This window comes from Rana temporaria, chromosome 11, assembly GCF_905171775.1.
Source record: "Rana temporaria chromosome 11, aRanTem1.1, whole genome shotgun sequence".
Classification (NCBI taxonomy): Eukaryota; Metazoa; Chordata; class Amphibia; order Anura; family Ranidae; genus Rana; species Rana temporaria.
The window spans coordinates 34582585-34610498 of record NC_053499.1 but is presented as its reverse complement, the minus strand read 5'-3'; the positions used below and the strand labels follow the sequence as shown (position 1 = coordinate 34610498).

Here is a 27914-nt window from a genome sequence, read left to right as displayed (position 1 = left end):
CCAGCAAAAAACAAGAATTTTTTGACTGCTAAAAAAACTACAGAAAGCTTGGCGTTTCTCCACATTAAAAGTTCAGCAGAAACACCATTTGTAATGGCTATCAAAAAGGTACATCACCTTTAGAAAAAAAGGAATTGTTCCTAAGCTCAGTAATTGTTGTATTTCATTTTTAAATGGGCAGCACAGCAATGAATATAAAAATAAAACTGCAGCTCTAGATTATGTACTTTCTTGCCGCTGCCCCCTGCAGTCTCACCTCTGTGCAATCCGGCACCCGACTTCATCCAGGTTGAATGAGGGTCAGCTTCATTCAATCCACACTCTGTGAAATTCAGGGTTATCATGAGCCTGTCCCCTGGGGGAAATCAGTGGTTTGCATTCACACAAGAATAATGCAAGGAAGAGTGCTGACGTTGTAAGGTCAGTGACATACTTTGCACCACTTTCCACCATAAGAGAAAAGGCAAAAAATTGGGACATGGGGTTGATTTACTAAAACTGGAGAGTGCAAAACCTGGTGCGGCCGTTCATGATAGCCAATCAGCTTTTAACTTCAGCTTGTTCAATTAAAGTGATTTTAAATAACATGCAATACTTACCTGCTCTTAGTAACTGTTTTGCACAGAGCAACCTATTCCCGTGTCCTTGGCTGGAGCTCCTGGCCCCTCTCTCCTGTTTAAATGCCCCCACAGCAAGCAGCTTGCTATGGGGGCACACAATTTGAGCTGTAGCTCCATGTGTCCATTCAGAGACAGAGCCTCACCCCTCCTCCATTGGCTAAGCGACTTTAAGGGAACTTCCCGGACGGCTGAGGCACTAGTGTACACCGCTGGATCGAGGGGGGACTTGGGTAAGTATTAGGGGGGCTGCTGCAGTTTTTTTTATCTTAAATGCATAGAATGCATTAAAAGGGGTTGTAAACCCTCAAGGTTTTTCACCTTAATGCATTAAGGTGAAAAACCTTCTGTAGTGCAGCAGCTCCCCTAATACTTGCCTAAACCCGATCTTTACAGCAACGAGAATGAGCTCAGCAGCTCCAGCCACTGTCTCGGGTCCTCATTGGACAGATTGATAGCCATTGGCTCCCACTGGAAAAAGAGTACCACTCCAAGCCCTGCGACCTATACTGTGCTCCCGCCCTGTAGTACTGACAGGTGCAGACTCTGTGCTGATCCATGGAAAAAAGAAATGATCCTGGACTGCCGCACTCTGAAAGAAGATTTATTGAAACAAAAATGAACAAAGGATAAAATCCAAAGTAGGACATCCAAAAAATCATGCAACACCGCAATCAATGGTAGAAAGTGGACACAAAAGCTTTTTTGTCCCGTGTCCACTTTCTACCATTGACTGCAGTGTTGCATGAATGTTTGGATGTCATACAGCTTTAGTTTCAATAAATCGCCTATCGGAGTGCGGCAGTCCAGGATAATTTCTTTTTTCCATTGGCTCCCACTGCTGTATTTTTTTTAATAACAAAAACACAATAAACCTTTACAACCCCTTTAAGGTAAAAACAAATCCTGCCTTTACAAAAAAACCTGGAAGCCGATTTGTTTCCATAAACATCTGCACCATATTTTGCACTCTTATGTGTTAGTAAATAAACTTCTATAATGAGCCCATTGAAAAGAGAGTAAGAGAAAGAGAATTTGGCACACATGTAGCCCCATTTCTCCTCTACAAGTGTGCAAAGTTTGTTGTCTGGGGGACCTACGGCTGGGGAGCACCGATTTTTCAAAGCCGGGCACCTCTTCCATGGACTCCCATGTTAAACGTCAGTCTAGGCATGGGCACAGTGAGGCACTCAGATGGACACCCTAGGCTTATACTCAAGTCAATAGATTTTCCCATTTTTGGTGGTAGAATTAGGCGCCTCGGTTTATATTCGGGTCGGCTTATACTCAAGTATATACAGTAATGGTCTAGGCCTTTTTTGGAGCATCAAAAGGCACATTTTTTTGTGTATGAGAAAAATGTCTGAATTGGCCCTGGCTGGAACTGGTTAGAGGTTTGTAAACCGGTCCAAAAAAAAAAAAAAAAAATGTAAGAAACATGACAGGAAAATGGCAACATTTCTATAAGCAATTATTACCTTTGGGATCTGGTTGTCTGATCCCAACAATTTCATTTCATTTTCCACACGATGGAGCCAATGTGTGTTCTCATCAAATCGTTTTAGTTCTTCCTCCTTTCTCATTTGTAAAAGGTTTTGCTTGGCTTTCAAAGCCTCTAGCCTATGATTCTTCCTATTTGTAGCCTGAAACAAATAATCACATTACAACAGTTTTGAACATACATCATGTTAGTCTTCAGTTCTTCTCCATTCTGATGACAGTGTGGTTGGATCGCCAAGACACAAGTGGGTAAGGCAAGGAGAAGTTACCAACCAGAAATCAACTTTTATTGCCAAGGCTACAGGAAATTGATAACGGATTGCTATGGTTTACTGCACATCATCACTACCCTGTGCAATGATTTACTGAATAGTCTCAAACCTCACTGATAGGAAAGCTTCTCCCTGGACCACCACCCCCATCAGGTGTCCTGGGAATTCCTTCAGGAATTTCACTTGGCTCTCTTCCTGTCACGAAGCTGTTGTCTCTATAGTTACTCTGACATCATCTCAGGTAGGAGAGCGAATTATAAAACATATTAAACAGAAAACAGCTGCCAAGCTAAACTCAGGCAAAAAATACAGCTTAGCATTGTCAGATGGCAGGTTGCCACTTCACAGGAGTTTACATTTTAATCTGAGCTCAAGATGGCGTACAGGTTCATAAAAAAAAACATCAAAATCAAATATGCCAACATATGGTCTTCTCACCAATTCAGACTTCTCTAGCTAAACTTTCAAGAATTACGGCAGATCAGAGATGCCAACCATATGTCCAATGGAGGAAAATCGCCCTTTTCATTGAAATTTTTCTTGACGTCCATAAAGCACTTCAAAAGCACAATTCCCAACCGTTACATATTTTTCCAATGGGTATACTGGCAAAACCTCTTCATTTTCTCAGTTACATTTAAAGTGGTGGTATATCTACTTTTTCATCTTTTACCTACACATATGCCTGTAATAAGGCTTACCTGTAGGTACTGTGAATATCTCCTAAACTTACACAGTTTAGGAGGTATTCAGAGTGCATGCAACCAGTGACGCCAATGAGAAGAAAAGGGGGCGGGGCCAGGCCTACGACTACGTGTCTGAATGGACACACAGAGCTGCGTAAATATAAAGGGTCACATACCCCATGTTCTTGGCTGCATAAGGTGCTCAGAGAGTTAGTGGAGGAGCAACACTTGTCTTCCCAGTGAATGGCTCTGCAGGCGTTACGTCTCAGCACAAGTCTGATTATTGGAGAGCAGGCAGAGAACCCAGCACAACCAGAAAACTAACCACACTGTGCTCTCATGCCTAGTGCCGAGTGTAGTCATCTTTTAATAATAAAACAGAAACTGGCAGGAACACCAGTGATTTCACACGAAGGAAGCAAAACAAAGAACAGGTACATGGTACAGCAGGCATATATCAGCAATAACAAAAGTTGGGTTAGCATATTTAAAGGGGTTGTAAAGGTACAATTTTTTTCCTAAATAGCTTCCTTTACCTTAGTGCAGTCCTCCTTCACTTACCTCATCCTTCCATTTTGCTTCTGTATTTCACTTCCTGTTCTTCTGTCTGTAACCACACAGTAATGCAAGGCTTTCTTCCTGGTGTGGAGTGTCGTGCTCGTCCCCTCCCTTGGACTACAGGAGAGTCAGGACACTCTCTACGTTGCAGATAGAGAAAGGAGCTGTGTGTTAGTGGGCTTCCTGACTCTCCAAGGGAGGGGGCGAGCACAACACTCCACACCAGGGAGAAAGCCTTGCATTACTGTGTGGAGTTAGACAGAAGAATAGGAAGTGAGGATTTCTCAGAAGAAATAAGGACATTTAAAAGCAAAATCGAAGGATGAGGTAAGTGAAGGAGGACTGCACTATGGTAAAGGAAGCCATTTAGGAAACAAAAAAGTTGTACCTTTACAACCCCTTTAATGTTATAGAAGCTACAAAAGCTAAAATAAGTTAAAAGAGCTGGTGTGTGCTTCATGACATTTCTTGAAGAACTCCTCACCTTCAATGCTTGCTCTTGAGAGCACAGCATTTGTATCTGGTCAAGGTACTGCCTCTGGTAAATGGACTTCAGCTCACTTTCCTTCTGTTGCATCTCCAAGTGGCAGTAGGCAGCCCTTATTTCCTCCCTGTTGCCAAACAGAGATTGAAGAATCTCTCTAAACCTGGAATTACAAAGGGCAAAAAGATAGGTTAATCAAATTGTATTACAACTGCATTTTGTCAAAGATAAAACAGTTGAATTGTCTTTATAAAATCATAATCACAACAGAAAATACCCAAATAAACCTGATCAAAAGTTTACACACCCTTGCGATTTTGGCCTAACATGCACACAAGTTGACACAAAGGTGTTTGAATGGCTATTAAAAAGGTAACCATCCTCACCTGTGATCCGTTTGTGTGTATAAAAGATTAATGAGTTTCTGGACTCCGGACAGACCCTTGCATCTTTCATCCAGTGCTGCACTAACATTTCTGGATTCAGAGTAATGGGGAAAGCAAAATAACTGTCAATGGATCTGCGGGAAAAGGTAGTCGAACTGTATGAAACAGGAAAGGGATATAAAAAGATATCCAAGAAATTGAGAATGCCAATCAGCAGTGTTCAAACTCTAATAAAGAAGTGGAAAATTAGGGGGTTCTGTTGAAACCAAACCACGGTCAGGTAGACCAACTAAAATTTCAGCCATAACTTCCAGAAAAATTGTTTGGGATGCAAAGAAAAATCCACAAATAACTTCAGATGAAATACAGGACTCTCTCAAAACATGTGTGGCTGTTTCAAGATGCACAATAAGGAGGCACTTGAAGAAAGATGGGCTTCATGTTCGAGTCGCCAGAAGAAATCCATTACTACGCAAATGCCACAAATTATCCCGCTTACAATACGCCAAACAGCGCAGAGACAAGCCTCAAATCATTTGGAGTGATGAGACCAAAATTAAAGCCTTTTGGCCACAACCATAAACGCTTCAACAATGCCTATGATGAAAGGTACACCATTCCTACTGTGAAACACGGAGGTGGATCGCTCATGTTTTGTGTATGTGTGAGCTACAAAGGCACAGGAAATTTGGTCCAAATTGATGGCAAGATGAATGCAGTATGTCATCAAAGAATACTGAAGGAACATTTGCATTCATCAGGAAGCTGCGCATGGGACGTACCTGGAAATTCCAACATGACAATGATCCAAAACACAAGGCCAAGTTGACCTGTCATTGGTTACAGCAGAATAAAGAGCCACATACAAATACCACAAAAGACTTCAAGCTGTCATTGATTTTAAAGGGGGCAATACATGGTATTAAAGCGGATTTCCGCCCAATTTTTTTATTTCTTTTTTTAAGTCAGCAGCTACAAATACTGCAATTTTTTTTAAATACAGACACTTACCTGTCCAGGGCGCCCGCGATGTTGGCACCCGAAGCCGATCTGTCCTCGGGTGGAGGCTCCGCCATCTTCAGTAAGGGAATCGGGAAGTGACGCCCTGGTGTCCTACTGCACATGTGCGAGTCGCGCTGCGCGTCCTTACTGGTCCCTGCTGTCTTCTGGGACCTGTGTCTCTCCCACGTGGCGTAGATATCCGCTGATACGGCGGCCATCTATGCCCAGAAGTAAGAGCAAATACCTGGCTTAGACAGGTACCTGTTCCCTCCTCCTCCCTGAAAGGTGCCAAATGTGAAAAGAGGAAGTTCCATTTTTGGGTGGAACGCCGCTTTAAGAACTGGGGTATGTACACTTTTGATCGGGGTAATTTGGGTAGTTTCTGTTGTCCTTATGATTTAAAGAGATTAAAAACAGTTGATTTATAATAAATGGCTTCAGCCAAACACCGACCTTGAGTGAAAGAAAATTTTGTGTTATCATTCATATTCTCTGAAAAATGGCCAAGAAAAAAACAAATTCTGCCAGGGTATGTAAACTTATGGGCACAACTGTACACGTGTAAAAAAATCACTACACCTTCTAGATTTTCCTCCAAATCAGCTTTTCAGAAAGGTGGGAAAATGCAGAGGAAACCCACAAGTTGCAGTTTATGTAGTGTCTTCTTGGAATCAAAATAAAAACAGGCATCTTGGTGTTTCAGTAAGATGAGGCAGATTGGTGTGTTACTCAGAAGCCTGGGGATACATCTGAACTGCTAAGATCCCAGCTGTGCTTCTCTGTTAATGTGCAACAGTAGGTTTTAATGAAAACTGTAGCCTGTTCCTGTAATGCTCAGTGCATTCCCTCTTACGTGGATGATGATGCTGTTCTGCTAAATTTTTAATACAGAAGAGTCTGCAGCACTCCGAAAGCTCATGTTAAGCGTGCCCTGAGCAAAAGTCAGTGTCATTTTTCATTCACACAGCAGTGCTATTAAAATAATTAAAGGGGCTCTTACCCTCAAATTTTAACTGTGAATTTGCTACAAATAATAAAATATATCACACACACACACAATCTATAAAAATTATATATATATATATATATATATATATATATATATATATATATATATATATATATATATATATATATATATATATATATATATATATATATATATATATATATATATTTTTTTTATTATTATTATATTATACACATGCATACACAGTATCTTACAAAAGTGAGTACACCCCTCACATTTGTGAGAATATTTTATTATATCTTTTCATGTGACAACACTGAATAAATGACACTGTTCAACGTAAAAGTAGTAAGTGTACAGCTTTTGCATAATGTCAGTTTGCTGTCCCCTCAAAATAACTCAACACAGCCATTATTGTGTAAACCGCTGCCAACAAAAGTGAGTTCACCCCAAGTGAAAATGTCCAAATTGGGGCCCAATTAGCCATTTTCCTTCCCCGATGTCAAGCAACACGTTCGTGTTACAAGGTCTCAGGTGTGAATGGGGAGAAGTTGTGTTAAGTTTGGCGGTATTGCTCTCACCCTCTCATACTGGTCACTGGAAGTTCAACATGGCACCTTATAGCAAAGAACTCGGAGGATCTGGAAAAAATAAATGTTGTTCTACATAAAGACGGCCTAGGCCCCGTACACACGGTCGGACAAAACTGATGAGAATGGACCGAGGTTCAGTTTCATCGGTCCAAACCGACGGTGTGTATAGCCCAATCGGTCTGTTGTCCTTCGGTCCAAAATTTTAAAACATGCTTCAAAATCGAACTGATGGCCCGCTGCCCCATCGGTCCAAACCGTGGGTTAGTACACAAAAGCATCGGTTCAAAACCAGCGCATGCTCAGAATCAAGTCGACGCATGCTTGGAAGCATTGAACTTCGTTTTATTCAGCATGTGTTGACCCGATCGGTTTTTGGAACGATGGTGTGTATGCACATCAGACCATCAGGCCACTTCAGCGGTGAACCACTGTAAATCTCATTGGTTTGGAATGACCGTGTGTACACGGCCCTAGGCTCCACTGAGAACAGGCCTTCACACTCGGTGTTAACCAGGAAGTGAAAATCTAAAACGATCTGAACTTTCTAAACAGTATATAGATGTGAAGACAGCAGATATGGATGTAACATCTATGTAGGGAGATTTGGTTCATCCCGGTGTATCATCTGAGGCTGTTCACTTCACTGAGTGTACGGGGGGGTTTACATCAATTTTAAGTGATGGAACCCGGAAGGAAATCGGGGAGAAGATGGTGACCATGGCTAACATGAGAAATGACATGGCAGCACTGGAGAGGATTTCTTGCCAGGTAAGACTACTAGAATGTGCCAATATGTTGTGCATATTAGTGTATAAATGGCTAAAGGCTTCCTGATCTGTATTTGTAAGAGACTAGATGGCTTGAAGATGGAGCAGAGCTGCTATAAACTTTGAAAATAAATTGCTCCACAGTACCTGTAGTTTGAAGTCAATGAGGATTTGTATTGAAGCTCATTTACTGCTTGTTAAAGCGGAGGTTCACCCTAAAAAACAACAAGTTTCTACCTTGCCATTCAGCATACTAGCGTCAGCTAAAGTATGCCTTTCTTTTTATTTTTTTGCCCCGTACTCACAGTTTAATCCCCTAGTTAAATTTCAGACACCTGCGGGGAATGGGCGTTCCTATGCAGAGGGGAACATGATTGACGGCCGGCTATGGCGCGTCACGCTTCCTGAAAATAGCCGGAGTAGGGCTCGGCTCTTCACGGCGCTATACAGCGCCTGCGCACAGACTAGGAGCTGACTGCGCAGGCGCCGTGAAGAGCCAAGTCCTATTTCGGCTATTTTCGGTAAGCGTGACGCGCCATAGCCGGCCGTCAATCATGTTCCCCTCTGCATAGGAACGCCCATTCCCCGCGGGGAGTCTGAAACTTAACTAAGGGATTAAACTGAGTACGGCGTCCAAAAAATAAAATAAAGGCATACTGTAGCTCGCGCTAGTATGCTGGATAGCATGGTAGAATTTTTTTTTTTTTTTTTTTAGAGCGAACCCCCGCTTTAAGCGGTACCAACTCCCAAAAAACAAAACAAAAAAAAACAAAAAAAAACACACATTTCTTATATTGCAGCTTACCAATTCTTCGATTTGGTAGGTAAATTTGTTTTGTATTTTAGATTTTTATTTTTAAATAGTGATCTGACAAGTACAGTAGGTGAACCCGATTTTGTGTCAATCTCGCTCTCTTTCTCAGCGAGATTGAGCACCTACGAGCCCCATCGCGGGAGCCAGCGCCGAGCTGGCTTGCCGCGATGGATACAGAGCCGTCATAGAAGCGACGGGAGATCCGACTTGGATTCCCGCCAATTCTACACGTGTGCGGCGTTTGTTATGAATCCTGAGGGGGAAGTCCCCGCCGGATTTTAAATAAAAATCCGGCATGGGTCCCCCCCTCAGGAGCATACCGGGCCATTAGGTCTGTTATGGGTTGTAAGGAGAGCCCCCCTACGCCGAAAAAAACGGCGTAGGGGGTCCCCCTACAATCCATACCAGACCCGTATCCAAAGCACGCTACCCGGCCAGCCAGGAAGGGAGTGGGGACGAGCGAGCGCCCCCCCCCCTCCTGAGCCGTACCAGGCTGCATGCCCTCAACATGGGGGGGTTGGGTGCTCTGGGGCAGGGGGGCGCACTGCGGCCCCCCCCACCTCAGAGCACCCTGTCCCCATGTTGATGAGGACAGGGCCCCTTCCCGACAACCCTGGCCGTTGGTTGTCGGGGTATGCGGGCGGGAGGCTTATCGGAATCTGGGAGCCCCCTTTAATAAGGGGGCCCCCAGATACCGGCCCCCCACCCTAAGTGAATGAGTATGGGGTACATCGTACCCCTACCCATTCACCTGCAAGAAAAGTGGTAAAAACACAAATAAACCACACAGTGTATTAAAATATTTTATTTTTCTGCTCCGGAGGCCGCCCCCTGTCCTCTTTATTAGCTCTTTTACCAGGGGGGGCTTCTTCTTTGACGTCTTCGGGTGGGTGGGGGCCGCCGTCTGGTTCTCTTCCACCGCCGGGGGGGGTGGCTTTTAAAAAAGCCCCCACCCCCCCGGCGGGTTTCCTCCGGCGTCTTCGGCGGGGCTCTTCTTCTTCCGCTATCCCGACGGGTCTTCTCAACTCTCCGGGGTTCTCCTTCTGTCTTCGCCGCTCTCCGTTGTTGACTCGGCGCACCCCGGTTCTTCGTCTCGCTGTCCGGTGTCTTCTTCCGTGATGTACGTCTTCTCCTTCCGTGCTGTGATGAGTTCTTCTTCCGTGCTGTGACGTCATGTTCTTCACTTCTCTCCTTCTCCCGATGTTGCCACGCCGGTCCTCCTCGCTGAAATGACGGATGCGCGCCTTGCATCGGACCTATATAGGCCTCACAGTCCCATCATGCTCTGTACCTACCCATGTGATACCTACCCACGTGGTAGGTATCACATGGGTAGGTACAGAGCATGATGGGACTGTGAGGCCTATATAGGTCCGATGCAAGGCGCGCACCCGTCATTTCAGCGAGGAGGACCGGCGTGGCAACATCGGGAGAAGGAGAGAAGTGAAGAACATGACGTCACAGCACGGAAGAAGAACTCATCACAGCACGGAAGGAGAAGACGTACATCACGGAAGAAGACACCGGACAGCGAGACGAAGAACCGGGGTGCGCCGAGTCAACAACGGAGAGCGGCGAAGACAGAAGGAGAACCCCGGAGAGTTGAGAAGACCCGTCGGGATAGCGGAAGAAGAGCCCCGCCGAAGACGCCGGAGGAAACCCGCCGGGGGGGTGGGGGCTTTTTTAAAAGCCACCCCCCCCCCGGCGGTGGAAGAGAACCAGACGGCGGCCCCCACCCACCTGAAGACGTCAAAGAAGAAGCCCCCCCTGGTAAAAGAGCTAATAAAGAAGACAGGGGGCGGACTCCGGAGCAGAAAAATAAAATATTTTAATACACTGTGTGGTTTATTTGTGTTTTTACCACTTTTCTTGCAGGTGAATGGGTAGGGGTACGATGTACCCCATACTCATTCACTTAGGGTGGGGGGCCGGTATCTGGGGGCCCCCTTATTAAAGGGGGCTCCCAGATTCCGATAAGCCTCCCGCCCGCATACCCCGACAACCAACGGCCAGGGTTGTCGGGAAGGGGCCCTGTCCTCATCAACATGGGGACAGGGTGCTCTGAGGTGGGGGGGGGCCGCAGTGCGCCCCCCTGCCCCAGAGCACCCAACCCCCCCATGTTGAGGGCATGCAGCCTGGTACGGCTCAGGAGGGGGGGGGGCGCTCGCTCGTCCCCACTCCCTTCCTGGCTGGCCGGGTAGCGTGCTTTGGATACGGGTCTGGTATGGATTGTAGGGGGACCCCCTACGCCGTTTTTTTCGGCGTAGGGGGGCTCTCCTTACAACCCATAACAGACCTAAGGGCCCGGTATGCTCCTGAGGGGGGGACCCATGCCGGATTTTTATTTAAAATCCGGCGGGGACTTCCCCCTCAGGATTCATAACAAACGCCGCACACGTGTAGAATTGGCGGGAATCCAAGTCGGATCTCCCGTCGCTTCTATGACGCGCTTGCTGGGATGTGCTGTCACTATTCCAGTGAGTGTGAGATGTCGGCGAGATCTCGGCACCCTGTCGCCGAGTATCAGCGCGACGCTGTCGTGCTAAAAGCACAATATCACAAACACCTACTGTAAGTCAGTTTTTTCAACAGAACAAGATCTCCTGCAAATGTAGCAATGTTGAAACAAACCATTTACCACTGACCAGGGCGCTTACAATGATCGCTTTTATTTATGTAAAACCGTTATCTCAAAATAAAAAAAAACACTACTTGTGTAACTGCAGTGTGAGCTAGAGTTTGGCTTCAATTTGTTAGTGTATCTAAACCTGATAATCCATCTAAAAACTTCCCTCGCCCCCAGACTGACAATGCTGCTGTCTGACGTGCCCCTTCATCCAGAGTGGGAGCACTCTAATATAAAAGATGTGTTACTTGCCAGATCAGTTGAAAACCAAGCCTAAAAAAATAAAACAAATAAAGCCACTACATCAAAGGATTGATTAGCTACATTATTGTTCACACAACTACATAGGTTTCCTTTTTTTTTTTTTTTTTTTAAACTCCTTTTGAAAAATTTGTGGGAAAAATCAGCTGATGAGAACATGTAATTTACCTCTTAGTTTCGGGCCGCTCCTGTCTTGCTAATAGTGCAGTGTGCTTAGGTTGTTCGCAAACCTTTTGCTCCTCATAGGTCTTTAACTTCTCTTTCAACATCGCAATCTGAAAATAAAACAGGAAACAGTATCAACATCTAAAATTTGTTCAGAATCTTACGCTCCTAAATTGTTAGACTTTGATTATGCAAATTGCTCATCATGGTTAGAGTAAAAAGCTGGATTTTTTTTTTTTTCATCTGCAAGAATCAGATCATCTTCACCATAATCAGGTAATCATTATGGGCACTTTCACGCCTAGATAACATCCCCAAACAACTGCTCTCAGCATTTTCAAAGTAACTCAACTTGAATTTGCCAAATCTATTAACGCATATACCTGGTGATGACAATAGTGTCAAGTTGGGCATCTTGTATTATTAATATGTATTCCCGTTTAATAAGTACACGTGTATGGATCAGTCAGAGGAATCTGAACCACTTCATGACTGTCCTATAACAATTTTACGGCTACAGGGCGGCCACTGTGCACAGAACCATGTGTGTATACACTCCTGCGCTTCTGGGTATTGGGCTTGAGCGTGCGCCGCCGGCAGCTTGCTCCCTCTGCAATTATGCACAGTGGGAGCTGATCGATAAGCTTTGTGTCTGCCAGCACCCGCCAATCATTCGGTACACAGGCAAAAAGACAACCTGCCTAGGTTACCAAGGCAGATTACCATTCTGTCAGTTCCTGCTTTGCAGGAACACAGGAACCATGCCTTCCCCTAGTAAAAGCACCTTCCACAGTACAGAAAATCAATAGCTAGGCACACAGTTAACCCTTTGATCACTCCTCGTGTTAACCCCTTCCCAGCCAGTGTTATTGGTACAGTGACAGTGCACATTTGTAGCACCGATTCCTGTATTGTGTCACTGGTTCCCCAAAAAAGTGTCAGTTGGTGTCCTATTTGTTCACTGCAATATTATAGTCCTGCTACAAGTCGATGATCGCCGCCATTACTAGTGGAAAAACAAAATAAAACTATAATATATCCCATAGTTTGTAGACACTATAACTTTTGCACAAACCAATCAATATACGCCTATTGGGATTTTAGTTACCAAAAATATGTAGCAAAATATATATTGACCTAAACTTTGATAATTTACCCTTTTTATTGGATTTTTTAATAGCAGAAAGTGGTCGGGTGGTGTCTTCGTTGTTTATAGCATTAAAAAAAAAATTGCAGGTGATCAAATACCACCAAAAGTAAGCTTTGTTTGTGGGGGGGGGGGGGGGGGGGGACGACGACATACATTTATATGGGTACAGTGTCGTACGACGCTTTAACCAAGTTAAAGTAACAGTGTTGTATCGCAAAAAATGGCCTGGTCATAAGGGGGGTAAATCTTCCGGAGCTGAAGTGGTTAAAGCTGTTCTAAAACCTCAAGGTTATTCTACCTTAGTGCAGTGTATTCATTAACCACTTGCCGACCAGCCATAGCTGAAAAACAGGTGCAGCGCAGTCGTAAAAGTCTGGGAGGGCGTACTAATACGTCCTCCCAGAATCGCGTACCCCCTGAGGTGCGCACCCGGGAATATCTATGACAGCCGCATCCAGGGAACCCGGTGCATCACTGTAAAGGTCCGATGATAGCGGCAATTTACCACGTGATCGCTCCGTCAATTCAGTTGTAAACAAGCCGGCGCATGCCCGGCTGTCCCTCTCTGTACAGTGCTAGGGGAGAGATCGGGTGCAGCAGCGATGTAGGCTGGATCTGTAGTGCCCACTGCTCTGTGCCCATTCCTGCACTCATCTATCCATCCCCATCCATGCCTCATTCATATGCCACACAAAAGTGTAATAGGTAGTCAAATTAGATTTGAAATTTATGCCCCTAGTACACCCGATGGTGCTCCCTGCACGTTGCGCCTCTAATGTTGCCAGGCTGTAAAAAAGTCCCACACATGTGGTATCATTTTAATCAAGAAGAGTAGCAGAATATATTTTGGGGTGTCATGTACATGCTGTGTGTTAAATATCTTATACAACTGTGTAAAAAATAAATAAATTGCATTTTCATCATAGATTGTAGAGCCTATAATTTTCACAAAGACCAAATAATATACATCGATTTGGGTTATTTTTTACCAAGGAATATGTAGCAGTATAAATTTTGGCCAAAATTAATGAACAAAAATTACTAAAATTTGCTAAATTTGATAACAAACGAAGAAAAACAAATTTTTTTTTTTACAAAATGTTCAGTCTTTTTATTTATAGTGCTAAAAAATAAAAAACCCAGGAGGTGATCAAATACGACCAAAATAAAGCTCCATTTGTTTGAAAAAAAAAAAAAAATTCATATGGGTATAATGCTGCATGACTGAGTAATTGTCATTCAAAATGTGAGAGCACTGAAAGCTGAAAATTGGTCTGGTTAGGAAGGGGGTTTAAGTGCCCAAGTGGTTAAGGTAAAATCCTTTTGGCCTTCTTAATAAGCAATATTTCAAATCAACAGGATTTTTTTTTTTGTGGACTTCCATTTTAAATAACCTATCATCCCAAATACTCAGATCCAAGTATTACCATTTACGTAGACATACCTCCTTTTTCTGCTGTTCACAAATCTTCACATACTGACTGATGTGACTGTCCAGACTAACCACATTACTCTTCACCTGTTAACACAAAATACATTTTAAGCGTATGTAAAAGCAAAAACAAGAACATACAGTACAAGCTTTGCAAGATGTGTACAGTTCCAAGTGTTGTATCCCTCTACAGTGCCTTGAGAAAGTATTCATAACCCTTTAGTTAGGGGTATCAGCGTAAATGGGGCTGAATACAAATGCATATACTCGTAATGAGTTGCGAGCGTTTTGCCTGTACTACTACAAGAAACATGTTTTTCTTTGTAAGTCAATTTTTTTTTTTTTAATTCCTTGTACTTTCAGGCATTTTCAGTGCCTTGTATTCATACCCCTTAAAATGTTCCACCTTTTGTCATCTTATAGCCAAAAACGTAAATGTATTTTATTGGGATTTTATGTGATAGACCAACACAAAGTGGCTCATAATTGTGAAGTGGAAGGAAAAATGTTTTTTGAATTTTTTTTAAAAATATCGTCACATTCGATGCCATCTTGCTACACCTCACACTAAACTTGTATGCTACTGCGCATGCGTCAAACTTATCGAGCATGCGCAGGTTTACCTTTAGACAGGTAAGTATACAGACGATCGGTTTTCTCTGCAGGAAACACTCTGCTGGGAATCCTGACGGCAAAATAGAGAGCAGGGTTCTCTATTTTCCCATTCGGATCCTCAGCTGTTTTCCTGATGGGAAAACTGCTAGGGAGGATACACAAGGTCAGGATTCCTGGCCAAATGCTCTCCTGGCAGTTTTCCTGCCTTATGGGGGATCCATTTGCCCAAGGCCCCTTTTACACCTGAGCATTTTGTTGCTTGTGGAGAGGGAGGGGAATGTCTTTCTGCCAAGCACGTTAAAGGATTTGTAGACCATTGTAAACCCAGGTAATGTGGTAACATTTGCTATACCGTTTCCCACCAGGAGTGAACCAAGAGATGTTGCTGGTCCAAATTTACGGCCAAAAAGAGAAAAGAGATATCAGTAACTCAATAGAAAGTGAGGTGGTGCAGACATATTCGGTGCCACAAGAGGGAATTGAACAGGTGCAATAATACCAATACAGGCGTGTCATATAGTCAAAAAATAGTGCCACACTTAAAGGAAACAGTACTCCCTGCTGCAACCACCTGAAGGGTTGTCAGCAGCCCCCACACACAAAGGGATTAGAATACAAAAATGTGGCCACTCTGGGCACGAATGTTTAAAGGGCTTCACCCTGTACTCCCCACAGAAACAACAGGATGAACAGAGGAAACACATAATCCCAGGTTCATCCTCAACAAATGGTATCCCTCTGCCAGGTCAGAGCTGGTGGGGGGGGGGGGGGGGGTGTCTGTACAGGTCTGACCATTGAAGGACAGGCAGGCTTGTTCTCACAGCTTAGCCAGAAAACTGATACAGTTGATACACAAATGGTACGCCTTTCTATTTCAAACTGATTGGGTTGTTTCTCCTGATCTGCATACTTGACTTTGAAACACATTGGTGTCAATGGGTCAGTGCAATAGCCAAGCAAACAGTTTCTAAAGGAGGTCAGCAATGGCAACTTTTGTATTTTTTTTAATTGATGCCCAACTCCAAAAGCTGCCATATTAACAATGCAGGGTCAACCTTACAATACTCAAATCTGTCACAACTGTAATGGTAGAATATTGTCCATCTTCCTGTGCACTATACCGTCCCCTACAAAATGAAAAATAAGAACAGGATTATCCGACGCAATTTACTTACAGCAGATTTGATTTCTTTCGCTCTATTAGCATACTTCAAGGTATTGTATGTATCATCATAGGACAGTGAAGAAGGACTAACAGCAGCGATCATGATGGTGCGACAGTTTCCACCCAGGGAATCCTTAAGTAGCCGTGTAAGCTTGCTGTTTCTGTAAGGTATATGTTGTTTCTTTGTCTAAAGGAAACAAAAACAGGCAAGACCATTAATTGTGTGTATTTAGACAATCATATGCAGAAAACAATGATAGTCCAAGTCCTGGTTCACACTGATGGAATACAGGAAACGCACAAGATTCGCAGCATTTCCTTGCATTGCACAAAGTCCATGTGATCTGCTGAGGGCATCGATATCAAATTAAAGAAAGCTTGAAACAGATTGCAAAACTCAGTGCGATTGCCAGAATTGTATCATATGGGTGTGAACTGTGAGCACTGGAGAGGCAGAGAGAGGGTAACCGACAACTGAATGATCAGCAGTCTTTGATTGCTCAGCTCAGTCTTGGAGGCATCGGGGGACAGCTACAGCCTGGATTGGTGCTGAAGTCATGTAGGATTTTTTGAAAGCCATTTTTAGGGAGAGTTGTCTCTGATGAAGAGGACGTGCCCCACGAAATGCACAAGCCAGTGCTCATGTTGCTATTGCTAGCCACAGTCAGACAGACATAATTAGAATTTGTATTAAAGATTTGTGATATGCGTTTTAAAGGCCAAGTTGACCTTTACCCCTTCTAAATTCCAGCTCCCCAATGTAACTAGGGCTGCAACTAACAATTATTTTCATAATCGATTAGTTGGCCGATTATTGTTTCGATTAATCGGAGAATAGCCTTTTTTTTTTTTTTTAACTAGCATTTAAAAAAAAAATTGGCCAATTTGTTGGGCAGAATACAAAACACAAACTGCCGCAAAAAAACACATTACATGCTTTTCTGCAGCTTCTCCATTGAAGTATATTGAACCAAAAAAAACAAAATAGCATTGTTTTGCATTAAAAACTCCTTGCTCTTTACAAATGCGCAGCAGCTGAAAAAAAAAAAAATCATGGATGTGAACATGTCCCATAGGAAAACATGTAAATGAACTGTAGTGTGTTTCTGCGAAAAGCACAAAAAAACTGAGGTGTGACCCAGGCCTGAGATGTTTAGTAACATAATTGGGTTACAAAAACAAAAAGAAGTATAAAAAGAGCAAATAATCGCTACTGTAAGGGGTTAATTTTTTTACTGTGGGACAGTGAAAGTAATATTTACAGTAGCGTTTAGCTTTTTTGTACTATAAAAGGGCCAATTTTATTTTTTTTAACCCCATTATGTTACTGGCCGGTTAATCGATTATGAAATTAATCGATTATGAAATTAATCGATTATGAAATTAATCGATTATGAAATTAATCGATTATGAAATTAATCGATTATGAAATTAATCGATTATGAAATTAATCGATTATGAAATTAATCGATTACAATTTTCATAATCGATTAGTTGACGATTAAATCGATTAGTTGTTTTGGCCCCACATGTAACAATATAGCATTAACGTACTTCAGAAGAGTGCCACTGAGAGGTAATAGGTACATATATTACATAGCATGTGTGCTCAAAGTGAAAATATATGCACGGGTTGTAAAAAAAAAAAAAAAAAAAAAAAAAAAAATTACAGGTGGTTGTTTAGCAGTGTGGTTGGAACCATCTCGGGTCTGTGTCAAGTATAGTTTGCCATAACAATCTTGTGTGTCCCGTCTGCAGATGGCAAAACCACAAACACACCTTTATCTTCGAAAAATGCATATAAACGCTCAAAAACGTGGCTCACCAGCACTTTTTTTTTTCCAATGAGATCAAAGACATTAAAAAGCTTAAAACGCTAATGCTAAAAACGCTACTGCCGGGTATCAGACTTTGCTTTAATGTATTTAATTTTTGTTTTACTACTGCCTGTACTTTACACAGTTCATATACTAATAGGGAGAAGGAGAAAGACTCTGCTTACAGAATAGCCCCAGTTACATGCATTTGCAGTTTATTAATCAAATTTAAACACATGTGTTCTAATGAATGGCATATATTACATTTCACATGTGGAACAGATAAAAAAAAAAAAAACTTTCCAACTACAAATCTGTTGTGTTTTGCCTATGGTGACTCCTTTCATTAAAGTTAGTTATAAAACATTGAGTGCTGTAGTTGCAACAGAGCTTCTAAAAACCTGAAGTACAAATTGAATACGCTTTAAATTCTCCAGTGTGAATAGACTTATTAAAAAAGGAGAAGAATAATGCATAAAGGTTACATACTAAAATTACACTGGATGTAATAAATGAGCTATTCGCTCTGAAAATGAACCCCTCAGCTTGTTTGTATAGACGTTGTCTTTTTTTTTTTTTTTTGTGGTTTAAATTAGGGTCAAACCGCAGCCTATGTGTTGGGCTACACTTTTGCCCAGGGCATAGACAAGGCGACTTGGGCAAAAACAAAAAACACTTTCTGTACATTTCCCCATTTTTTATCACTTACAAATCCTGCAAATGACTAGAAATTCAATGTTCTCCCAACATCCTGCTTGGGCTAACAATGCGCCACCTTTTCTGCACTAAAATCCCAACCAACATTCTCAGCCCCGCCTTCTGGAACTACACTAAAACCCATTATTAGGAGATAAAAAGCAGCACATTTTTCAAAATGCCTACCAAATATAAAAGCTAAACCTGTATCGAGTGAATAATATTTGTAACTTTTAAATTGCGCCTTTACGAAATGGTGAAAATTGATCAGACGCAAAAGTGATAACCAAAATTTCTCCAAAAAATTTAAGGTTTTCTTTTTTCCCTTACAGCTTTCAGAATTTATGAAAGAACCCCAAAACCATATAATTTTCTGAAAGCATATGACCTCTAGAATAAAAAGAAGGTGCTACTGATTTTTTTTTAGACCCAGCAGTATTTGCGCAAATGTTTATTGAACAAATATATTAGCAATGATGGTGGGTGCGGGGAGCAGATTTGCAGGAGGGGGGGGGGGTAATTAGTGCTAGGGTGAGAAGGGGGTGAAGAGGAGCAGTTTAAGATGAAAGGGTGTGGCGGGGGTTGAGAGGCAGGGAACAGGAATCCTGCAGCATGGTTGGGGGGGGGGGGGGGGTCACATTAGGGGTTAATAACTTATCGGCTGATTGAAATCCGCTAATCAGAGTTGTAGAATTGTTCAGCAGAGTCTGCTGAATAATTCTGATATAAGCTGCGCTTGTGCTGTGTCATTTAGCCCCCTGTAATACCTGTCTGAACCTACCTGGCTATACCCTGCCCTCTGTACGCTGACGCCAATATAATTTATATATATATATATATATATATATATATATATATATATATATATATATATATATATATAAAAAATCGGGGCTGCCGAGCCTCGACACCGTGGTCAGCGTACGTGCCTCCATCAGCTGCAGCCTGCTCTGTGACCTCTCCCCTCCCTGACCGTCTGCTTGTGTCAGCGCCCGCTGAGCCCCCGTACCCCAAGTGCACTTGCTGTGTGTGCACCCAGTCAGTGCCCATCAGCGCAGCCTCATGAGTGCCACCTTTTGTTTTTTATTTTCGGGCACAAGGCGTGAACCATTCTTTAAATATTAGTAGTTTATTGAAGCTTAACCAGTTGCCTACCTTGGACATCTTACAATCTTCTATAAAAAAAATAAATTAAAAAAAACTCCTTTGTACTCAGCTGTGAGATCCTATGACTGGAAGCAAGTGAGAAGTCTTCCTCACTGAATGATAATTCTGACAAACAATCTCAGTGAGAATTCAATGTAACATTTTAAGCCAAAACAAGTAACATAGTAGCCATGTTATCTCCTGAGTTCTGTCAGACAGATTTGTGAGAGAGCTGCAGCTTACAGAGGAATGTTTTTATTGTGTCCACAGGGAGTTAACTCTTAAATAACCAGGACATGCACTTTTTTTACTTACGGAAAACTGGTGACGTGCCTTATGCGCCAGGAGAAGTTTTTCACCAGACGTCAATCATCTAACCTCTGAATAGGAACGCCCACTCCCGTGGGAGCCAGAACACGGAAGTCGGGGGGAAAACAATAAAACGGTATGTACGGCAAAAAAAGAAAAGTAAAAAAACAGCATACTGTAGATGTCGGAAGTATGCTGGATGTAATGGTATATAATTGTTTTAGGGTGAACCTCCACTTTTAATTTCAATAGTGTAGAAGCACCATTTAACAGTTGCATCCCCTGTTCCATGTTTCTATTTTAAATTTGCTGGATTTTTTTGTTATAAAGCACTTATTTACAGTGTTATCTTTAAGGATTTACTGTAAAAAAAATACGTAGTTTAGGTTATATCTGTTATATTAAATCAGTAAGAACTATAAATTACTGATTCATTATGAAAAAAAAAAAAAAAAAAAAAAAAAACGTGATTTCTTTTATAACCAACATGCTTTGCACCAAAAATGTAAATTTTAATGTTGCAGTAAACAGAACAAGCAGAATAAAATGTATACGTTTTCCTCACATTATTGGTACATGTGTTCAAAATATTACTGATCAAACTTTAAAAAAATAAAAATAAAGAAAAATGTTTTTTTTACCCATTTCCCCTTTAAATGCAAATACATTTTAAAAATTCTCAAGAGGACTTAAGGGTGACGGGAAAGCCCAGTTTTGTTCCCCCTAAAAATATTATATGTATCAATTCTTTATCATAAGTAAATACAAAATTATGTAATGAACAGACATAGCAGACATGTGAAATATGATCTGGTCCATAGGGGGTAAACAGGTGCGAGAGCCAAAGTGGTTGAAAGAAGGCACAGAATTGTAGACAGCTGTGCATAAAAACATACAAAAGAGAATATAGCATTGCAACTCAATAACGTATCAATTGACATTGGAATCTCATTTTGTTCCTGGAATGAGGGTACAACAACAATACATACCAAAACGTTAGAAACATTGTAGAAAGTTGTCACCAAAAGTCTCTGGAGGACTTAGCTAGCTTGTGGCTCACTCAGTTCACAGGTAATTAAGTTTAATCGGATTACAAGTATATTTCATATGCTACTCTTGAGACTTTTGGATAAGATGGCACTTAGTATAGAAAAGTAATGAATAAGTGTGGGGGGGGGGGGGGGGGGGGGTGTTGAGAAGCCTATTAAGTAGCTAGAGAATACAGGTATAGTTATCAAATACAACTAGATCATTACCAATATGGGTCGTATCAATATCGGGTGCTCAATAAGCTTAAAAGATACGTTCAAAATACATTGGCCCATCCAGACCAGACTTGTAGAGAATGTTAGGTTTTATCTACCAGAACTTTAGCAAGTCATATGCAGTTGAAAAACGAAATTCAAAACCATGGTGACCAGGTTTTGTGAAATTTTCCCACTTCATCGGAGGCCTGAGCCAGCATCTCTTCCAGGACCAGGGCCTGTACACTCCAAAACATATTCTGCTACTACTTCCAAGTATGGCGATACCACATGCATGAGACTTTCTCAGCCTAGCCACACAGGGGCAACACCTTCAGATGTTCTAGGGGCATAAATTTCACTTTAAATTTCCTGACTTCTTATTGCATTTTTGGAGGCTCTGGGGCAATAGTGCAATGGAAATACCCACATTTTGGAGAATAAACACCCCAAGGTATTTAAAAAAAAAAAAGAAAAAAAGAGGCATGGTGGGTCTTTTGAATACTTCACTTTTTGCCAAAGGTTTATGCAAAATGCAGAAATAAAATATTTATTTTTTTACAACAAAGTTAGCACTTTATTAAAATTTCTCACACAGCATGTGCATACTTAGAATTACACCCCAAAACATTCTACTCCTCCTGAGTATGATGATATGGTGAGACCGTGTCTGGGCTAATTGTATACAAGACATTGTATCTTGTGGATCACACAAAAATCAACCAATTGTGTCAAAACCAAATTTACTGAAATTGTTGCCTCTATACGAGTTGTCAGGGAATATAGCTTTGTGTAGCAATACCTATAGCAGCTTCAGCTCCTACAAGCCAAGCCTACTGCTACATGGAAGTTCGCCAATCATCTCCATGGTCTACGAGACCGGGAGTGGCAAGTCATTTTTCACTTACGGTTTGTGATTTACAAGGCATTATCGTTTGTGAAAGCATCTGATCAAACTGAGCTCAGACAGGATCCAGTGCCGTCATCACCTGGGTCGGTTCTTGGCCGGTCTTAAGAGTCCCTGGCACTGCCATCTTTTTTGTGGGAAACTGGCTGTGACTTCCCGCGGCTTTAGAGCTGCCTTCTCATTGCACATGCACAAGAAGCGTTTCAGTTTTTGAATAGTCCCGTAGCCTCTTGGAATATGTGGACTTGTCCTAGGAGGCTGCAGGTGGAGGGAGGGGGAACTTTCCAGGGCAAGTTCCGCTTGTGACGTTTCAATAAAAATAAAAAAAATTGAAAAAAAAATAAAATAAAATACTGTGATACACCAGAATCATTGCATTGATACTGTTACTCCTAACCAGTGATCATATCTTTATTACATGGGTAGGTGATTAGCTCCAGATAGAAAACCATGTTTCTTCTGCTTTCAGTTCTTCTGAATGGGCACTGTATTTCTGGCAAGATCGTATTTTTTTTGCACTTTCTAAAAATGTTTTTAGCTTGGAAAATGAAAACTAGTGCAACCACTAAAAAAGGACTGGTAAACTAATATATTTACATTTTTGCTCTTGAGGTTATCCTTTATATAAAAATAAACTACTACAGGTCATCCGTGAAGGCACTTACTAAAAAAAAACAAAAAATAAATAATATCACACTCCTGCAGAAGCTCATGGTACGTGGTATTTTGGGAAAATCAGAGTAATAGAGTTTTCAGGACAGCCACAAAGACAAACAGAATTAACAGGGGTCCCATCAGTAGCCTTATTGTCAGGCCTTTGTCTTTAGAACGAATAGCTAAATACTTTCTTGGTTTATTGACTTATCAAATACACTGCCCATCATACAATTAGCTACAACCTTAAATGACTTCTAATGCAACAGTATACCAATGAAAAACTAAAGAAATGTAATATAATTTATGAAATGTGAGGCCTGATTACTGAACAGTTGGGTAGGAGAGAGATAAATAGGGTACAGATATTACCTTATGTGAACCTTCATGATAAACATGTATGGTGTTATGTTTTAGGTCTAGCAATCATGGAACAGTAAATGTTTCCTTGACAACTGAACTTAACCTATCTCCAGGTAAGATAAGGTAGATTAAAATGCTTTATTTTTTATCTTTCACTACTGTTGAATAAAAAAGCAAGTTGCAAGGAGGTAAAACACACACACACACACACACACACACACACACACACACACACACACACACACACACACACTTTTAAAAAAAAAAAACAAATTAAACTAAACTTCCCCTTTTACATTGTATAATAGAAAATACAAAAAAAATCTTAATACAAGCTAATAGTATACCAATTATATATTCCAGCAGGATAATAGTCAAAAAAGGGAGGGAAGGGAAAAAAGACCAATAACTCAACAACATTAAACATCTAACAAGACAAAACAACAATAAACAAACACCTCTATACTGTATATCATTAATTTCAGTATTTACTTCTAAATCTATTACAGGTCTTATCTCCTACCCCCTGTTTCTTCCCTTTTTAGAGGGTTTAATATAGTGGCAATATCAATTCAAACCTTACTTTCCCCCGATAGAAGTGAAAGTTACAGGGTTGCACTTTAATTTTACAAAACGTTACAACCAGTTATTAAAACCAAAAAATAAAATAAAAAAAAAACTCACCCAACCACACAGTAAGTTCATGCTTAAAATAATCAAAATGTTTTAGCACTGATGACATTTTATGGAGTCAGCGAGTGCTCACAGTGCTTTGCCTGGAGAGTAATAAGTGATATTATGGGATACATTTTGACACGATATAGCACAAGCTTGCGCTTGAATTGCTGGTTGGTTACATAAAAACAATTCTGTTCCCAGTGAGAAGCAGCATTATTTTGAAATGCTTTCCATAGAGATGGTGTGCTTTAAATAACTAGATTTAATGTGTTCAATAATTGGGATTTTTAAAACAAAGTGCAACCCTTTAAACTTTCAATCCCATCAGGGAAAGTTACAGGTTGAAATGATTGTGGTACTGCAATACAAAGAGTAAAGGCCTGTACACACGATCAGATATTCCGACAACAATTGCGCGATGGATGCGTTTTGTCGGATAATCTGTATGCTCCATCGGCCAATTTTTGTCGGAATTTCCTACAACAAATGTTGGCTGTGCATGCTCTCAAATTGTCCGACAACAAATGTGTTCCGTCGGATTATCCAATCGTGTGTACACAAGTCAGTTGGACTAAAATCGAAAGTAAACACGCATGCTCCGAACCACTGCCAACCATCAGCAGAAGTTGGCCAAAGGGTGGCACTAAAGAGCTGAAGAACCACGTAGTTTTGTGAATGTTGGCTGGAAAAGTTCTGTCGTCTATATGCAGAACAAGTGCACAGCCAACACCCTTCAGACAAAAATCCACGGATTTATCCGATCGTGTGTACGAGGCTTAAAGGGATGAGCGATTTGTATATTATCTTTGAACAAAAGGACTCCAGACCAAAAGATACTTGTGTGTCTCCAGTGTTTTGAGCAACTTTGGGTATTTAAGGCTGTCACCTTACCCTTGACCCTCTTTTCTCTCAAGCCTAAATGTCACAGATATATACTGTGACGGATCTCGGATACCCCAGGTGGGCACAACCGCCAGACCTGCGTCTCCTGTCCTCCAAACGCACCCGCAGCCTGCAGATTCGCCATAACCAGCCCTTAACCCCTCAATCACGAGACAATACACACATGTGTTGAGGGTTAAACATGCAGATCTTAAAACCGTTTATTAAATACAAGACATACACTTTTACACACAGTTAGGGACACTCCCCTTAGCTTTGTCAGAGGGGAGGGGGTAGGGGACAAGGAACAACCAATGGGAACTGAACACTTGTACATTGAAACAGAAACTATAGATAAACATAAAGGGATTATGGGATGACGCGGTGCACGTGAGGCGTGCGCGCGCTGAGGGAGGAGCAGCCCGCGCCGTGGACCCAGCCAGCTGACGGGGGATGGAGGACGCCGGAGGATCTAAGGGTGTCCCAGCGGTGGCGGCTACGAAGCAGGGAGCGTGACTGCTGAGCCCCTAGTCCGCTGATGGTACACCCCACACTGCAGCCTTCCTCCTGCCGTCCAGCCGAGCCCCCCCCGCTCTCTCTCACCTCCGCCTGCCATCTGACTGGGATGACGTGCTGAGGAAGTGCCGCTCAGTGCGGACGAGTTTGAGGGTGCCCAGTCCCTCGCCCCCCCCCCGCAGATACTGACATCTCTCTCGGACCCCTAGGAAGCAAAGCACCAGTCAGGTAATATTTATGCTTTATCTGCCCCAGCCGTGCTGAAGGTGCACTCCCAGAACGATAAATAAGGTGAACAAGATGGGACTGGTAAGAGCTTTTTATGCTTTATAAACCATTGTTTACTATGCATTACTTGCCTTCATCTGCTATCTAAACTCTTGGGAAGTGAGATGCACTACTAACTGGTTATTGGAAACGGGACTGAGTCACACTGATATGACCCTGTTGGGGTAATACTGTCAAGGGCACAATATAATGATGGAACACATTGCGGGAATTGTTATATGACCCTCTTTAGTGTCTTCTGTGTTGATTCCATATTCCATACTCTGTGGTAAAAACAATGGCCCCATCGCTCTGATTGTTGCTCAGTGACTGGACTTTGGGGGTACGGCAAGAATCCCAACCCCACAATAACGATAGCTATACCGCGCAAGCGCAAAAAAAACAGGAAAATAACATCCCAGAATACCAGAGTACCTCCCTAACAATTGACATACTCGGACGACAAGCCCCCAAACAAAGGCATAAAATCGTCTCTACCTGCTCTTGTTCTCTGGCCGTGCTGGTTTTTCTCGGTCCGGGGGTCATTGCCCTGTAAGTGCGGAGGGCCCCGGGTGGCAAGGACTAAGGTACACCCCATGACCTATGGTCCAGGCCCATTTTTTCATTCTTCTCTTTTTTGTTTTTTTCTCTCTTTTCTGTGCACGTGAAGTTTGGAGCTAGAGGCATCTGTATGCTACGATGCATTATTCCCAGTTCTGTGTAACCATAGTGTTCTAGACCCGGCTTACCGTTGGGAATTTCGGACCTTAATAGAGATACTACGCCTACACTGGTCCATTGCAGGCGGTTTGTCTGGGCCTGTACCTCCAGAGGCCGGGGGTAACCCTCGTTACTCAAGTGGTTATATTCAGAAAGCTCCCAATAGAGCTGATAGCCTCTAACGGATAATAAACTGTGTATAGAGGGAGAGGAGGAGAAAAAAGAAAAGAAAAGGGGGAGATCTCCCTGTATTTTCAAACTGGGGAAACGTATCAGAGGTATTAAAAAACACAATATGAACAGGTCAACAAGGGGCTCCGCCCCAAAAATCTCTAAGGATAACCCCCCTACAAGTACCATAAGACACTACATGACCCCAGACGGGAGCACTAAAAGTCCAGGTTTAACAAAAAAAAAACGAAAAGGCTGGGACATCTAAAAAGGTAGCCGGGGGGGTGGTTAACCCAGCAGCCGACACGTCAACTGAAGGCGAACACGAAGTCAGCCAAATAGACGAATTAAGAATAGACACGCACCTACCCACTAAGGTAGAATTGGAGGGGATGTTAAAGAGGCTGGAAAAGGTGATAAGAGAAGAAATAGGTACGTTAAGATCAGACATAACCCACATTTTGGAGCGGGTAGAGAAAGCTGAGACAAAAATGGTACAACAGGAACTGGAATTAAACCAACTAAAGGACCAATTCCACACAATGAAACAAAATCAGAGACTATTACAACACCGGTTAGAAGACCAAGAAAATCGCAATAGAAGGCAAAATTTAAGAATACGATTCATTAAAGAGGAGAAAGGTGAAGATTTGAGGAAAATTCATAATGATCTGTTTCTACCCCTTTTGGACAATGGCTCAGAGGAACCCCTTAAAATAGAACGGGTTCACCGTATAGGAAGAACCAGGGAGGGTGAGGGCAAATGGCCTAGGGACATAATAGTAAGGCTCAGATATTTTGAAGACAAAGCTGAGATTTGGTCAAAATTGAGAAGGAAACCTCCCCTGTGTTTTGACGGGGTGGAGATACAGATTTTCACTGACCTAGCATGGGAAACTCTGGCCAGAAGAAGGCATCTCAAACCTTTACTAGAACAGATGCGGTTGTCTAACATCAAATACCAATGGGGGTTCCCGGCATGCTTGATTGGATATAAAGATGGGATATCAGCAAAATTGATATTCCCAGAGGATGTACCAGGCTTCTGTGGTAAATTGGATATGCCCATCGTGGAACTGCCCGGATGGGTGGAGTAGTCTTTTTGGGTGGTATAGAGAGACGGGATCGGTAGTGGACGAGGGGGGTTGGGGGGGGGTGGGGTGTTTGGGGGGGGGCGGTGAGGGCAGGTGCGAAACCTCACTCATATAAGATCAACTCCCAGGGACTTGTCCTTGGGGGTGAATGAGAGGGGAGGCGTCGGGAGGCTCCACCTCATTACACGAGAACCGACGGATAGTGGGGTGGGAGGATCCCTGCGGTTCAGAGGCGATGTTTGGGCCTCGGCAGGGGATGGGGGGAGGGAGGGAGTGGGAGGGGAGGTTTGGAGAGAGAGAGGTGACTCTCCTCTTCCAAAAAGGGGGTGGGATAGGGAACGTGGCTCCCAGTGGATCTGTCAGAAAGCTTAGCGAAATGACGTAGGG

At 42.4% G+C, this 27914-nt stretch overlaps 1 protein-coding gene across 1 annotated transcript in view; it reads right to left on the bottom strand.

The window, feature by feature from the left end:
* The window catches only part of KIF18A (kinesin family member 18A), a 122205-nt gene that overhangs the window by 31428 nt on the left and 62863 nt on the right, over window positions 1–27914 (bottom strand). The window contains exons 7-11 of the mRNA XM_040328340.1: window positions 16074–16250; window positions 14296–14370; window positions 11705–11811; window positions 4118–4280; window positions 2096–2260 (exon numbers count right to left, since the gene is read on the bottom strand). Coding sequence (XP_040184274.1) covers window positions 2096–2260; window positions 4118–4280; window positions 11705–11811; window positions 14296–14370; window positions 16074–16250 — 687 coding nt within the window. The remainder of the gene's footprint in view (window positions 1–2095; window positions 2261–4117; window positions 4281–11704; window positions 11812–14295; window positions 14371–16073; window positions 16251–27914) is intronic.